Source organism: Mytilus galloprovincialis, chromosome 1 (genome assembly GCF_965363235.1).
Source record: "Mytilus galloprovincialis chromosome 1, xbMytGall1.hap1.1, whole genome shotgun sequence".
Taxonomy (NCBI): Eukaryota; Metazoa; Mollusca; class Bivalvia; order Mytilida; family Mytilidae; genus Mytilus; species Mytilus galloprovincialis.
In genome coordinates this window covers 18,795,312-18,812,400 of record NC_134838.1, presented here as the reverse complement: position 1 = coordinate 18,812,400, position 17,089 = coordinate 18,795,312, and the positions used below count along the sequence as shown (strand labels likewise).

The following is a 17,089-nucleotide window of genomic DNA, read 5'->3' as shown; positions in this document are numbered from 1 at the left end:
AATAAGGACATACTATGTAGTTGTGCATATCGACAGGAAATTGCGATTCAGTTTTTTTTTTAGGAGTTACGCCCCTTTGAACTTATTTACTTTAATGTACTACTGCAACAGTTTGTCATCGCAACTCCTCTCAAACCACACAACAGAATTTCATGAAACTTTATAGATAATAAGGACATACTATGTAGATGTGCATATCAACAGGAAATTACGGTTCAATTTTTTTTCTAGGAGTTATGCCCCTTTGAACTTATTTGCTTCAATGTACTTCTGCAACAGTTTGTCATCTCAACTCCTCTGAAAACACACAACAGAATTTCATGAAATTTTGTAGATAATAAGGACATACTATGTATATTGACAGGAAATTATTATTCAATATTTTTCCTTATACTATTTTTTTTTCTTATACTTATTTAATTTCTCCAATGACAATGTGGGGACGTGGGGTATGTGAGCGTGCTCACTAAGGTTCTTTAATTTGGATACATATAGTTTGACCTTGGTTATTTGGATACATATAGTTTGACCTTGGTTATTTGGATACATATAGTTTGACCTTGGTTATTTGGATACATATAGTTTGACCTTGGTTATTTGGATACATATAGTTTGACCTTGGTTATTTGGGTACATATAGTTTGACCTTGGTTACTTGGATACATATAGTTTGACCTTGGTTATTTGGATGATATAGTTTGACCTTGGTTATTTGGATACATATAGTTTGATCTTGGTTATTTGAATACATATAGTTTGACCTTGGTTATTTGGATACATATAGTTTGATCTTGGTTATTTGGATACATATAGTTTGACCTTGGTTATTTGGATACATATAGTTTGACCTTGGTTATTTGGATACATATAGTTTGATCTTGGTTATTTGAATACATTTAGTTTTACCTTGGTTATTTGAATACATATAGTTTGACCTTAGTTATTTGAATACATATAGTTTGACCTTAGTTTTTTTAATACATATAGTTTGACCATGGTTATACAGTTACATACAGTTTGACCTTGTTTATTTGGATATATATAGTTTGACCTTGATGTGAAGTTAATAAACTTTTTGGTCTTGATCATTTAAAAAGACAAGACCTTAGTAGACCTCTAGTTGAGTAGTTAAACAGAATATATGATATATTTTCAGCTTGATGATGTCGAAGAGGGAAAGGTACCAAATACCCAGGATTCCTTGAATGACCTTGATGTCATGATGCTTGGTGGTGTGGTACTAGACAAAATTCCAAGCTATATAAAAACAGACACATTTGTTAATTTCTCAGGATGTCTTTCTGGTACAAATTATCTAAACATTACCACATAGGTTAAATATGATACAAGTCCCCAAACCAGACATCAAACATATATAATGAAAACTGATACAACTTTATGATTCGTCACTATTGGAAACTTTTATTTGCTGTTTTACTTAAGTTAATTCTTACATAATTTGTTTAAAATGGTGGTTATAGATTTTGTATTGCACTCTTGACAAGCTTGCAGTTGTTTATGATTATGATATTTATCAAATATTGGATATACCAGTTTTCCTGGTGAAGGTTGTGTCTTCATCGTGGGAAATTAGGCTTCCTCCACCAAAAAATATGATATAGCCAAGGTCACTGATAGTGGTGTAAAACAAACAAAAAAGAAGAAACAGACTTACAATGGTTGACTAACATGCTCCCTGTAATCACAGATCATATTTATTGGAAATATTAAATGTTTATATACGATTTACATATTTAAAGTGCATGTATAGTGTTGGTTTGCTGTCATGATATAAAGTTAAAAAAATATCCATGTTTATTTTTATAAATCTTAACCTTATTATTTAGAATTGAAAAGAATCGTAGTTTTCTATGTGGTTCATGTTTTTTCAGAGGTATTGTTTACACCAGTGAAAGATGAACCATACATTATCAAGCCATTAAAAGAATTGAGAAGCGATAATAATGATTCTTTCATTATACATGGGGATGAGCTTGTTGGCTGTTCTTTAGAAAGTGACAAAGACCAACAAATGACAACTGAGTCAACATTTACTACAGAATCGAAAACAGAGCAGGTATCAAGTTTATACCTTTTTGAAAATAATTGATGTTTCTTGTTTGTTTTAGGGAACAACCATTTAACTTCAAGGGGGTATGGTTTTTTGTCTGAGTCAAGAAAATTGTTTTGTACAAAGCCCAAACATATTTATTATTAATATTTCAACGCTATCAATCAAATTTTTCTTCTTCCATATTTAACACTTGAAGGTATGCAAATCTGGATTTTTTTTTTTGTCATCTGCTTGGCCAGAATATTTTTTAGAAAAAAACATAACACCCCCCCCCCCCCCCCCCCCCCCCCCCCATCTTAAAGTTCAATGGATGTTCACATAGTACATTATTTATGTTTCAATGCTTTATCAATGCTTTAAAAGATCAAATACTGCCATACATGAAAATTATGAATTGTGGTATAATTGCCAATAAGACAACTATCACTTGGAATCCAATGACACGGATGTAAGCGTTTTTAGAAGAAAGGAAAACAAAAACCTTATGATACATGTAGTAAGCTGTAAAAGGCCCTAACATGAAAATAATGACATACACAAAAAACAATGACCTTATTGAAAATGAAACAGATACGACAGACAGCAATCCACCCCCCCCCCCCACCCATTAGATCAGATTTGGCAAATCACTAGTTTCTAAGTTTGCTAGTACATCCTTGAATAAAGCATTTGAAATTAAAATACAAGAAGAAATGTGCAGTAAACAATGAAAAAGCCAGGGGCAGATAGAGCTTGGGGTTCTCAACTCAAGATTAGGGGGATCCCAACCATATGTCCCCATTTGCATGTATTGATCATCAAAAAAAGAGGGGTTCCAAAGCCAGAACATCCACCATGCCCTAGATCTGCCACTGGCAACTTTGATAAAAGATGTGACTTCTTATTGTTTACTTTATTTGAATATGTCCAGGAATCTAGATAGTCAATGAAATAAATGCAAATTTCATGCCTCAAGCAAAAATTGTTATCTAATCTTTTTCAACAGGATAGAACCATGCCACCTTGGAATCCTGGTCCAGCAGAAACTATTTATTTGAATGCTCCACCATCCACAACCACTGTTACGACAACAACTCTATCAACACCAACACCCGGACCGACCATACCAACCATTCCTAGAACTCCTGTATCAACTACCGACAGACTTAACGTATCAAAATCTGCTATTGGTCACACTAAAATAGGAGGAACAGCTACAGATCTGGAAATTAGTAAGCAATAAGTTTGATACAGTTTGAGATGGCATTTCGTTTCCGATCACTGAGACTTTTTCTAATTCCAATGTCAAGGACATAAGAGTCATACCATTAAATTTATCTCATAACTGATGTGTGAAACTTGGCAAACTTACGATCTCATTTTTACCATGTTTAGAAATTATTATTTTACATAATTTAATTAGTAATGCCTAAAAATAAGCATTTCTGAAAAATAATTCTTGTTTTGCAATTGAAGTTTATGTTTTTACCTTTGAGCATTATCCAGTTAGGAATTCTAATTAAATCTTAAAAAAAAAATACTGCCTTTTTCAGTATAATCATTTAAATTTCAAAAAAAATTTGATAAATATCTGATTATGCTAAATTTTTTTTTTTTCATTCTATTCATGGTTTATCATGTGCATCCATCATTCCTTTTTCAAACATTTTACAAGTAACTTTTTTTTTCCAGTGATTGCCTTGGCAATTATATGTGGTTTGATGTTGATATCTGTCCTTATTGCACTGTTCCTGTGTAAGAAGCGAAAACGTGAACGCTATGTTATGAAGAAAGTACCTCCAGATGACCTTGAACTCAAAGTACCTCTGAACTATGCCGCTAGTCCTCCACCTAGTCAGAAACCTTATGATCATATAGCCAGACTGGATGAGTTCAGCATGATCTCTGTAACATTAGGACGTAAGTTTTGTAGAAATTTTGTGTCTATATTAGACAAGTCCAAAATGGTAAATTTGGAGCTAAAACATGAAGTGTTGAAGGACTTATGGCGATATACTAGACTATTTTGTCACGGGCCAGATTTAGATGTATATCCTTTAGATTTTTAGTGGGTTATATGAAGCACAAATTGTTTTATAGTATGGTGAATGTTTCAGCAATGCGTTTTAGTAGTTAGTTAAACTTTTCAAGTCTGTAACATTTAACCTCAGTATAATGTTTTAAACACTGAAGGTCTTTACAAAACTTCAACAGCAAGTGGGGATGACTCAAAACATTTTTTTTTATTTAAATGAAAGATTAAAAGTAAATTTTCTGTTTGTGATATGTTAATTGGAGATAACTCTAATTTAAATGCATGAATTTATATAATTATATATATAAATAGAACTGCCTTTTGAAGTAAATAATTATAAGTAGAACTGTCTTTTGAAGTAAATATTTATAAATAGAACTGTCTTTTGAAGTTTTAACTAATTTTGATATAATTTTCCATTTGCAGCTAAAAGAAGAAAAGAAAACGGAGTTGGTCCTGGAACTGAGGTAATAACAAGTTATATTCTTCTATTTCTTTGTCAATACCACATCAGTATACCATACTAAGCATCATGACATGTCCACAAAGTTTTAATAAGCAATTTTTTTTGTGAAATGTTTTCTATCTTGTATCTTCTGGACAAATGTTGAATGTAAAATGTTTAGTTGTCTGTAGTGTAATTGAATTTCTAAATGGTAATTCATAGCAGTGAATTTCATTGAAACTTTTATTTTCTGATTTGAATAATAAGTAATTATATAAGGCCTTTCATACAGCAAAAATTAGGACTTTCAAATGTTGTTTGTGTATTTATGGAAGCAGGGTACAGTAGCTGATTTGTAATCTGAATTACCGGTAATGGCCTTAATACTGTTCACAAAACAACTACTGTACATAACTTTGATATATTTTGCAGCCATTGTTAAATGACAGTGACCTGTCCCCAGGAGAGTACCCTGTACAGTCAACATTTTATAACAAGAAGAAGAATAGACCAGCATCATCAATATCTGAAGTTTTAGAAGAAATAGAAAGACAGAAGAGAGAAAAAGGTGAAATAAAAAGTCATGGAAACTGTATAATGTAGATTTGTTAATTTTTATTGGTTCCAATTTTTGTGGATTGAAGAAAATTATATTTTTGTTGCTACTAAGTTACATGGTTTTGCCACAGTTTGCATAAAGTCATCTTTATATATTTTTTTTAGTTTTACTTGAACATAAATAATATGGTAGGATTTTTTAACCTCTATGTTGCAGCAATTTGAGACCTAATTTGTAAAAAATAATCAATAGTTTTGATGAAACAAGTAAGCAGTAATTTTTAAATGTGGATTTATTCATTTCAGTGGGTACCAATTTTTCAGGGATTGAGGTAAACATGTATTTTTCGGTATATATTTGATTTGGGGGTTTTAACAATGTATGTATAGTGCATAAATTTCTATAGTAATTTGTTGAACAATTAAATATGTGTTACCTCTGTAACCATAAAATCTACAAAAATTGTTTTTTCAAAAAAAAAAATTATGAATCCACCATATATAACTTGTTTTGCCGCTAAAACATTTCTGACTTCTACAAAAGCCTAAATAATATACTTGATGGATTTCTAGTTTCATTTTTAGCTCACCTGGCCCGAAGGGCCAAGTGAGCTTTTCCCATCACTTTGCGTCCGGCGTCGTCCGGCGTCGTCCGGCGTCCATCGTCGTCGTTGTTAACTTTTACAAAAATCTTCTCCTCTGAAACTGCTGGGCCAAATTAAACCAAACTTGTCCACAATCATCATTGGGGTATCTAGTTTAAAAAATGTGTGGCGTGACCCGGTCAACCAATCAAGATGGCCGCCACGGCTAAAAATAGAACATAGGGGTAAAATGCAGTTTTTGGCTTATAACTCAAAAACCAAAGCATTTAGAGGAAATCTGACATGGGGTAAAAATGTTTATCAGGTCAAGATCTATCTGCCCTGAAATTTTCAGATGAATCGGTCAACACGTTGTTGGGTTGCTGCCCCTAAATTGGTAATTTTGAGGAAATTTTGCTGTTTTTGGTTATTATCTTGAATATTATTATAGATAGAGATAAACTGTAAACAGCAATAATGTTCAGCAAAGTTAGATTTACAAATAAGTCAACATGACCGAAATGGTCAGTTGACCCCTTTAGGAGTTATTGCCCTTTATAGTCAATTTTTAACCATTTTTCATAAATCTAAGTAATCTTTTACAAAAATCTTCTCCTCTGAAACTACTGGGCCAAATTGAACCAAACTTGGCCACAATCATCATTGGGGTATCTAGTTTAAAAAATGTGTGGCGTGACCTGGTCAACCAACCAAGATGGCCGCCACGGCTAAAAATGGAACATAGGGGTAAAATGCAGTTTTTGGCTTATAACTCAAAAACCAAAGCATTTAGAGGAAATCTGACAGGGGTAAAAATGTGTATCAGGTCAAGATCTATCTGCCCTGAAATTTTCAGATGAATCGGTCAACCCGTTGTTGGGTTGCTGCCCCTGAATTGGTAATTGAGGAAATTTTGCTGTTTTTGGTTATTATCTTGAATATTATTATAGATAGAGATAAACTGTAAACAGCAATAATGTTCAACAAAGTTAGATTTACAAATAAGTCAACATGACCGAAATGGTCAGTTGACCCCTTTAGGAGTTATTGCCCTTTATAGTCAATTTTTAACCATTTTTCATAAATCTAAGTATTCTTTTACAAAAATCTTCTCCTCTGAAACTACTGGGCCAAATTGAACCAAACTTGGCCACAATCATCACTGGGGTATCTAGTTTAAAAAATGTGTGGCGTGACCCGGTCAACCAACCAAGATGGCCGCCACGGCTAAAAATAGAACATAGGGGTAAAATGCAGTTTTTGGCTTATAACTCTGAAACCAAAACATTTAGAGGAAATATGACAAGAAGTTAAATTGTTAATCAAGTCAATATATATCTGTCCTGAAATATTCAAATGAATTGGACAACCGGTTGTTGGGTTGCTGCCCTCCAATTGGTAATTTTTAAAGAAATTTTGCCGTTTTTGGTTATTATCTTGAATACTATTATAGATAGAGATAAACTGTAAACAGCAATAATGTTCAGCAAAGTTAGATTTACAAATAAGTCAACATGACCGAAATGGTCAGTTGACCCCTTTAGGAGTTATTGCCCTTTATAGTCAATTTTTAACCATTTTTCATAAATCTAAGTAATCTTTTACAAAAATCTTCTCCTCTGAAACTACTGGGCCAAATTGAACCAAACTTGGCCACAATCATCATTGGGGTATCTAGTTTAAAAAATGTGTGGCGTGACCTGGTCAACCAACCAAGATGGCCGCCACGGCTAAAAATGGAACATAGGGGTAAAATGCAGTTTTTGGCTTATAACTCAAAAACCAAAGCATTTAGAGGAAATATGACAAGAAGTTAAATTGTTAATCAAGTCAATATATATCTGCCCCGAAATATTCAAATGAATTGGATAACCGGTTGTTGGGTTGCTGCCCTCCAATTGGTAATTTTTAAAGAAATTTTGCCGTTTTTGGTTATTATCTTGAATACTATTATAGATAGCGATAAACTGTAAACAGCGATAATGTTCAGCAAAGTAAGATCTACAAATAAGTCAACATGACCTAAATGGTCAATTGACCCCTTAAGGAGTTATTGCCCTTTATAGTCAATTTTTAACAATTTTCATTAATTTGGTAAATTTATGTAAATTTTTACCAAATATTTTTCTCTGTTACTAATGGGCAAAGTTCATTATAGATATAATTGTAAGAAGCAAGAACGTTCAGTAAAGTAAGAACTTCAAACACATCACCATCACCAAAATACAATTTTGTCATGAATCCATTTGTGTCCTTTGTTTAATATGCACATAGACCAAGGTGAGCGACACAGGCTCTTTAGAGCCTCTAGTTTTTTACTAAATTTTTTTTTTAAGATTGTGATGATAACTCTGGACCAGATGATGAAGTGAAGGAGAAGCAAGGAGGAGAATTAGAATGGGACCCATTAAATGACCGAGCACCTCTAACATCAGTATGTGTACACATTATTCACATAAAATGCACACTTTTTGGATGTAACAAGACTTCCACTGTGGACTTTTTACCTATAAGAAATGATAATTATGACAGGTTTATATCTAACACTTAGAACACAGCCTATAAGATTCTCTTAACAGTTAGTATACTGTTACAGTTAAAATATTTAAAAATGTAATAGGAATTGTCTGGCTTATAATTTTTATAAAAAAAAATCAATTAAAATTTTTAAAAAATTAAAACAACTGAAATTTTAAAAATCTTGAAATTGTATTTTAATAAAAAAAAAAAAAAAAATGGACACAAAATATAATTTTTTTTTTACTTAACATACAATATATACATTGGAAGTCTTGTAATTGTTGTTTTGTGGTAAATGGATGTACTTTTATTAGAATTACTAGTAACTAAAACAGTTTATTGTTTGTCCATATTTATGACAGAAGTAATTCATATTTATAAATAACTAAATATTAAACAGAGGTGATAGTTTGGGATATGGATTAATATTCATTTTCATAAAGGTTCATTGTGTTAATGCTGAAAAAAGAGTTATTTAGATTATTAAATGCATGGGTATATTTTTATGCATTAGGAGAAATGATATCACTTATCATCCATATTTACTAAATAATAATATTTTAGGTTCCACCGTTTGATACTATATCGGAGGTTGGTATACACAAGTCTTGTCGGTTTGGGTGCATCCATTGTAGAACTCTGTCTCATTGTCATGTGTACATGTCATTATAACATAAACGTTTTTGTGTGATTAATGAATTACTTTTAACAAATTGAACACCATTTTTCTTGACAGTATATAACAACAAATCCCAACTTATTGACATTCACTGATTATCTACTAACATATCAAAAACATCAATCCATAACAACATGCTATATCAAAGGGAGATAATTACTTTTAACAAATTGAACACTATTTTTCTTGAAGTTATACAACAACAAATCTGTGATAACAACTTTTACATTGTCATTTTAACTAATTGACATTTCACCAATTATCTACTAACATATCAAACACATTAATCCTTAAAACACATGCAATATTAAAGGGAGATAATTTTGAAACATTCAAATATAAAGAATTTTATTTAAAAAAAAAAGAGAACATATATTGTGTAGTTGTTAATGAGACAGCAACCAATCTACATTTATTGGTTAATTAAATACATTAAATGCACAGACTTTGTAACATTTTACTGTTGCATGTGTTAAGAAAAATTTTAAAATTGAGTATACTGAAGGGGATTTGAAACCAACTACTACAAAGATGTTTATGAATCAATTTATTATGGGAATTCATCATGTGTTTAAGTTATCTTTTCTGAATCTTTATTCTATTTTATTTGATGTTAGTTTGTGTGTATTCTTGTTTCTATAAAACATCTGACTGTTGGTGTATTTTGATCTATAAAGCACTCTATTGTGCCGTGCCTACTGTTGTCTGTCTTTTTGTTCATTTTCTTATTTGTTTGCCTAATTTTTACCTGCTTGACTTTCCTTGCCTGATTCCTGCCTGGTGATAACTATTTGTATATAGACAAGCTTTTATAAAATTTTGTAAATTGATTTATTTTTACACTTGCTGGCTATAAACTGTCAATCCATAATTTTTACATGATAGATTTGCTAAAAGTCATTTGTATCTTGACTTGCCACACTTTTTAGCTCACCTGGCCATCACTAGGCGTCTGTCGGCGTCCTGCGTCGTTAACTTTTACAAAACTCTTCTCCTCTAAAACTACTGGGCCAAATTAATCCAAACTTGGCCACAATCATCATTGGGGTATATAGTTTTTAAAATGTGTCCGGTTACCAAGCCAACCAACCAAGATGGCTGCCATGGCTTAAAATAGAACATAGGGGTAAAATGTAGATTTTGGCTTATATCTCTGAAACCAAAGCATTATGAACAAATCTGACATGGGGTAAAATTGTTTATCAGGTCAATTTCTATCTACCCTGAAATTTAAGATGAATCGGACAACCCGTTGTTGGGTTGCTGCCCCTGAATTGGTAATTTTAAGGAAATTTTGCCGTTTTTGGTTATTATCTTGAATATTATTTTGGATAGAGATAAAATGAAATCAGCAATAATGTTTAGCAAAGTAAGATCTACAAATAAGTCAACACGACCAAAATGTTCAGTTGACCCCTTAAGGAGTTATTGCCCTTTATAGTCAATTTTTAACAATTTTCATTAATTTGGTAATTTTTGTAAGTTTTTACAAAATATTTTCCTCTGTAACGAAAGGGCCAAGTTTATTATAGATAGAGAAAATTGTTAGTAGCAAGAATGTTCAGTAAAGTAAGATCTAGAAACACATTACCATCACCAAAACACAATTTGTCATGAATCCATCAGTGTAATTTTTTTATTATGCACATAGACCAAGGTGAGCAACACAGGCTCTTTAAGAGCCTAAAGTTTAGTTGGTTTTTTTTAATCATAAAAGGACTTGTTTCCCTTCAAATAGGGAGGGGGTAAACCATACTGACATTCAACTGATAACTCATATCTTTTTATGCCCCATTTATGGGCATTATGTTTTCTGGTCTGTGCCTCCAATCGTCCGTTCCGCTTCAGGTTAAAGTTTTTGGTCTAGTTTTTTTTATGAAGTTGAAGTCCAATCAACAATCAACTTGAAACTTAGCACACATGTTCCATATGATATGATCTTTTTAATTTCAATGCTAAATTAGATATTTTACCCCATTTTCACAGTCCACTGAACATAGAAAATGATAGTGCGGATGGGACATCTGTGTACTTGGGACACATCTAGTTCTTATTATATTTTCAAGGATATTAATATTAAAAGAAAAAAAAATTTGTGGCAAGTCTTATCCTTTAATGTTTATACTTTTAAATGGTAAACATAAGCATAGTGAATTTGCTTCAAATAAATCATTGCGTCATTGCTGTTAAAAAAAATGGCTTGAACTGTATAGTTTTATAAAAAGTTATATCAATTATTTGATTATGAATAGTCAAATAAATATTTAGACTTCTGCTTATTTAATTACTAGTATAAATACAAGTAAATAAAGTTTAGCAGTTGAAGCCATCTTTTATTATTTTCATAAACAAGGCAAATTGTTCTTTGTTTTTTCCTGATCTGTAGTACCAAACGCTCAATTTGTTTACTGTATTATTGTTTGGGTTTATAACTTTGAAAAGAGACCTCCTCTCCTGATTTTGACTGTATCTTGTTGATAATAAGTCAGTTTCATGGAGTATTAAAGCATTGGATATTTTTCAAACTGTTCAGTGAATTACTTTTTTTTTTTGTATGATAACTTTATGAGATACCTTTTTCCATAAAAAAATTATTAAGTCTTATGGTTTGTCTACAGTCTGGAAAGAACTTTTGAATGAAGTAATTTTTAACCGAATGTTATTGGTGTTGTATGCTTTGTAGGATTTTATTTATCAAATGTTACCCTCACCTATTTTGAGTGTTATGGATGACATTGAGGAGCTGTCTCTTGAGAGCGCTAGCACGTTTGGTACTCTCAGTAGCATGAAGGTCGGTATTTGTAGTTCAGCTTTACCCAAGCTTTTGTGTTCATAGCATGCAAATAAAACTTTGACCTATTGTAAGAATGAGCTTATTATTAAAACTAGCTAACCTTGCTCCACCCTTCCAGCAATTTACCAAAATTAGATATTTCCGTAACAAAAATTTTGATTGCTGATATTTTACAAGAATTAGTTCTCAACCAATTATAAATTACATTTCTTGAATGAATGTTTAAAATGTGTGTCATGAGAAATCTATTTGTGGTCATAAATGATTAAGACACATAGTTTTATATAGATTTCAATGATGACCGTTTTCATGGGTGTATCACCACACACTTAGGAAATCCTTCATGTATTGTTTAACAACTTCCTTAGTATTTTAATATGAATGTGCCAGTATACTAATTTTTCACAATGTAGTTAGTCGTTTTCAAAAGTTGTTTGCACTTGTAATAACTTCACACTATTACTTTCCTATCCTTTTAAAGGTTTTATGTGGTTGGATCATCCAACTTGGATGTCATGTTTCAATCACAATAGATCTTTTGTTTGTTCTCAGTCTGTATATCATCGCAGCACAGAGCAGGGGAGATATTGATGGGTTTTTTTTCCATATCCCGTTCTCTCTTTATTCACTTGAGCATTTGTTAAAAGATTAAAGTAACAGAAAACTTCAAAGGAAATAAAATTGAGTTTGCACTCAAATATGTTTTTATTTCAAAATTAAAGGTCAGGGTCATTGGATTCCTAGAACAAAACTTGAAGTTGTTGTGGGAGAATGCTGATCTACTTTGTCTTCTTTTCTTGTTTTACAAAACATATCTCTTATGCTTTGTTCTCTCATAATTTGACTTTCAAATTATTGTTTTCAGCAAATTTAACATTCTCTGTATTATTACTGTATTTTGAATTATATATTTTTTTTTTTATTTCAACTATTTTCATTTTTAACAGACTGCTTTGACTTGTTTAAAGAAAATTTACATTATGGATTTTGATCTAGCATAGGAAATATGTCTCCCTTATAAAATCCTATTTATTCTTATGCATTGTACCCTGTAAAAAGTTATACTGAAATGTCCACATCAAACATGTACATTTTTGCGCCTGTCCCAAGTCAGGAGCCTCTGGCCTTTGTTAGTCTTGAATTATTTTAACTTTTAGTTTCTTGTGTACAATTTGGAGTTTAGTATGGTGTTCATTATCACTGAACCAGTATATATTTGTTTAGGGGCCAGCTGAAGGACGCCTCCGGGTGCAAGAATTTCTCGTTGCATTGAAGACCTGATGGCGACCTTCTGCTGTTGTCTGCTCTATGGTCGAGTTGTTGTCTCTTTGGCACATTCCCCATTTCCATTCTCAATTTTACTCTCTGTTGAACAATATTTTTTTAAATGAGTTGCAGTATTATATTGCATCATAATATTAAGAATTCTATCAGTATGATACTGTGGAAGGGGATATCTAGAATCAGTAAATCAATTTTCACAATTCTGATTGCATAGGTATTTTAACAAAAGAAACCCATCATTTAGTTCAGATATATAATGTGTTCAGACAAGAGATAAGATATTAGTTCACAAGGCATCGCCATCAGACTGTGAGATAATGAGTCACTATCATCATAATGACAGGTTCAACATAATTTGTAAAATGATAACTTGATATGGTCACTGTCTCTTGTGTATTTCTCATCCTTTTTAGCTGGTCATCGACACTGAAATCTTCATACTTTGTAAAGAGGGTCAATATCTCAAAGCACTTATCAAGTATTGACCTTTAACAAAAAAGTTGTTAAAATTAAGCTGCTTAGGTTAAATTACAAATATTGTTTCAATGTATTCTCATGATTCACACAGGGCAGGTGTCTATTTCACCAGATTTAAACTTATTTGAAATGTTTATTTTTGATTATTGTCTTGTCATTTACAACTAATCCAACCATTATATAATATCAAAGTATCGTTTACATAATAATAATCATAATTTTAATTTTCATCCTTATATGGTTGTAAATTTGTAACCCTTACTAATACAGAAATGAAAAATTTAAAACTGAACTAACAATCATAAAATGGCAAAATATCATGAAATAATTTCTACTGTATATCTGAGGTTTATGTACAATTATAGTGTTAACAATACAAATTCTACAAACCAAATAATAAAATGGACCTGACTTAACATTTTGAGATAATATACCATTATTATGATATAAATAAAATCATGAAGCAAAGAATGAATGCTCAGTTTACAAATTACAAATAAGTTTAGATTTATTTCTTTTCAATGTTCAATTTATCCAGATTTAGAATTCTTGAACTTCTTATTGCAAATAAACAGAGTGTGCAATTTTGCTAGGAGATGTCTTAAATCTGCTGGGTGGTGTGAACCTTTGCTCTATATTGAAGGCTTTGTGACATTGAAATCAAAAGGAACAACACAAGTACTGTTTCTTTGCTTAAATAGGATTCTTGCTTCTTGCAGCATTCATAAAGAATTCAAGGTGGTACCCAACACTTTCACTAAAATTAATTTGGCTCGTTTAATTTTCATTAAATTTAGACAAAGTATTTACTTTGACCCTTTAACAAAAATATAAAAATTTCAAAAATTTTGAACCAAGCCTTTTGTCAGAAAAAATACACTGGTTATATAGCAGTTTGACAAACACCAATTTTGATCATTAAGAAGCTTCATATTCCCAATACAACACAACGTAATTAAAACGTTTAGCTGACTTTACAGAGTTATCTCCCGGTAGTGTTAGGTACCACCTTAAGGTCCTTAAACTGAAAAATAAAAGTATTGATAATGTCTCAAGCTTTTTTTTTAAGTTCACACATATTCCTTGTGAATTGAGGCTAATACCAAAAGTCAAATATATTTGTATTCATTCATGCAAAAAATATTATAAATTTTCATTCATAAATTTTGGATCCCTATCCAATTTCAAAGTTAGTTAAATCTTATCCTCAAATAAATATGATGAATATGTTGGGCTAGAGGAAAGTCAAGGATTTGCAGTGTGGATTGACAGGAAAGTCAAGGATTTGCAGTGTGGATTGAGCTTCTGCTTTTTTATATATAAAAAAAAATCAATCATGTAGGATCACAGAATGATCTGGTGTGGCATTAAATCTTTCAATTCAAAAATGAAACTGTGACAAATGGAGACAATAAGATACTTTAACCAAGTTTTCGGATTTGTGTATTTGATAATCAAGAATCCTGGAGCACTTGTAGAATAATTGAGATGAAAGAGTGATATTTGTTTGTTGTTAATCATCATATTTTCGATGCCTTCCCATGGCTTTTGTTAAATGATTTGGTTTATAACATTTTTTTTCTCAGGATTAGTTGATATTATCTCCCTTGTAAGTTTGTTTTTTCCATCATGATTTGTCTTTTTAGTTGAATTGAAAGGATCATATGACTATAATTAAATTACATGTATGCAAAGTTTAAAGTATTATTTATTTTATGTAGAAACAAGAAGATGGCTCTGATACTGATCCTTTACAAGCATTAGAACAACAGAAAGAATTAGCGATGGATGGCAATGGAGACAGTGGTTATGAGGCAGAATCACGGAAAGACCCAGATGATGAAATAATAAATATTACACCCCCTTCTCCAAATAAAATGTACATGTACGACATTTCAGGACAAACTCCTAACAACTGGACCTCAACGCCGAATCGTAAATTATTAGAGTATGAGGAGTGTGGTACTTAGAGGACATATATCTTGTTGCTATGGGAACAACTTATAAACTATATAAAGGACTGTGCTCTCCATGGCTGGCTTTGTTAATGCTTTTATCATCAGATCAGAAGAGTCAAATGGAGGCTGTACATGTTTATATAAACAAACTCTTTATGTTTGCCTGATGTATTATGTTGTATGAATGACTGCTGAATTGGGAATATTAATCCTTTTATTGAGATCCATTTTGTTCTGCAATTTATGTTTCTATTTATTATGATTCAATTGCATAAAGTTTTAACCTATCTGTATATTTTTATATGGATAAATAGTCAACAAAATGTTACATTTAAACAACAAAATGTTTAAAAAATACTTTAATGTTTCAATGGCAGCTACCATAGTGCATTGTTAATACTTAGGCCAGTACATGGTAAATGGACCACCAGTAGTTCTTCAATGTGAAGGCAAACACAGCAGCATCTATTTTTGTGAATTTTAATATATTTTGCTTTCTGGATATTAGATGTAATAAAAAATAATGATGTATTTACGGAACAAAAGCTCATAATATTGCCTATCAATAAAAGGAGGGTACTGTCAAGAAATGAAATATTTACTGAACAACAAAACAAAAAAACACATAAGATATGAAAGAAAACCATACACTAGATTCTTGATTAAAACAATCCCACTGAGATTTTTGTAGGAAAACTTTGTTTTACCTTGTTTGAATTACTTGACCCTGATTTTATTAAAACTTGTTCAATGGAATCGCAGAAGGAAAAGAAAAAAATACAAATAAAATCAATTTGGAGAAAGTAGAACTCTATTAAATCAGTATTACAACGGACAAAGATAGTTTCCACATTACACAATCACACTTAATACTTTCAATAAATGCTTGCATTTAATGAGAGCAAGCTCAAAGTGTTTTTTTCTTCTAATATAGAAAACATGCCTCCTTACCTCTGAGCTGGTCAGCTGTCTATGTTATTTATAGATGAATCACACTTGTTCATTGGTTGAGTGTTGGAAATATGCATTAATGTTGTTATTGTGTACCTCTTATTTGCATTAAATGCAATTCCTGAGTATTTCACATTTTATTTTTATTGATTTTACATAATTTATTATTGATTGTTGTTACTATTCGTAACCTATTTTGCATAATGACACATTGTTACAATTTTCACTTATTGCATTTTACTTTGATTTTACAACTATGAAATAATGTACAAGTATATTTATAAATTCTTCAATCTATTGTCTTTCTTTTCTTTTTCTTTAGACAGAATCAAGATAAAAAAAATCTGGGGTATCAATTCACAAAGATCTTATTTATATCATGAACTGTGTGCTGACTCCTAAATGTGTTGGTTTGTTACTGAAATGATGGATACCAAATGTCTCCAGAAAATTGTGTAAAAAAATAACCATCATTTTATTGTTGTTGGTTACTGTCTGTCTGTTATATCTGTTTTTTGTTTTAAAATCAAGCCATCGGTTTTTAGCTCACCTGGCCCAAAGGGCCAAGTGAGCTTTTCCCATCACTTGGCGTCCGTCGTCCGTCGTCTGTCGTCCGGCGTCGTTAACTTTTACAAAAATCTTCTCCTCTGAAACTACTGGGACAAATTACACCAAACTTGGCCAAAATCATCATTGGGGTATCTAGTTTAAAAAATGTGTCCGGTGACCCGGCCAACCATCCAAGATGGCC

The 17,089-nt window shown here is 31.5% G+C and overlaps 1 protein-coding gene across 11 annotated transcripts in view; it reads left to right on the top strand.

The window, feature by feature from the left end:
• Nucleotides 1-16,636, top strand: part of LOC143068172 (axotactin-like) — a 108,216-nt gene extending 91,580 nt beyond the window's left edge. For 8 of the 11 annotated variants that reach the window (XM_076242018.1, XM_076242032.1, XM_076242074.1 and 5 more), the window contains 10 exons: nt 1,157-1,304; nt 1,893-2,077; nt 3,060-3,285; nt 3,746-3,973; nt 4,515-4,555; nt 4,966-5,101; nt 8,012-8,109; nt 8,760-8,786; nt 11,558-11,665; nt 15,151-16,636. In XM_076242018.1, the coding sequence (XP_076098133.1) occupies nt 1,157-1,304; nt 1,893-2,077; nt 3,060-3,285; nt 3,746-3,973; nt 4,515-4,555; nt 4,966-5,101; nt 8,012-8,109; nt 8,760-8,786; nt 11,558-11,665; nt 15,151-15,399 (1,446 nt within the window). In that variant the 3' untranslated portion in view covers nt 15,400-16,636. The remainder of the gene's footprint in view (nt 1-1,156; nt 1,305-1,892; nt 2,078-3,059; nt 3,286-3,745; nt 3,974-4,514; nt 4,556-4,965; nt 5,102-8,011; nt 8,110-8,759; nt 8,787-11,557; nt 11,666-15,150) is intronic. The other 3 variants (XM_076242082.1, XM_076242093.1, XM_076242100.1) reach the window with 3 other exon arrangements.
• Nucleotides 16,637-17,089: the final 453 nt, after the last annotated feature.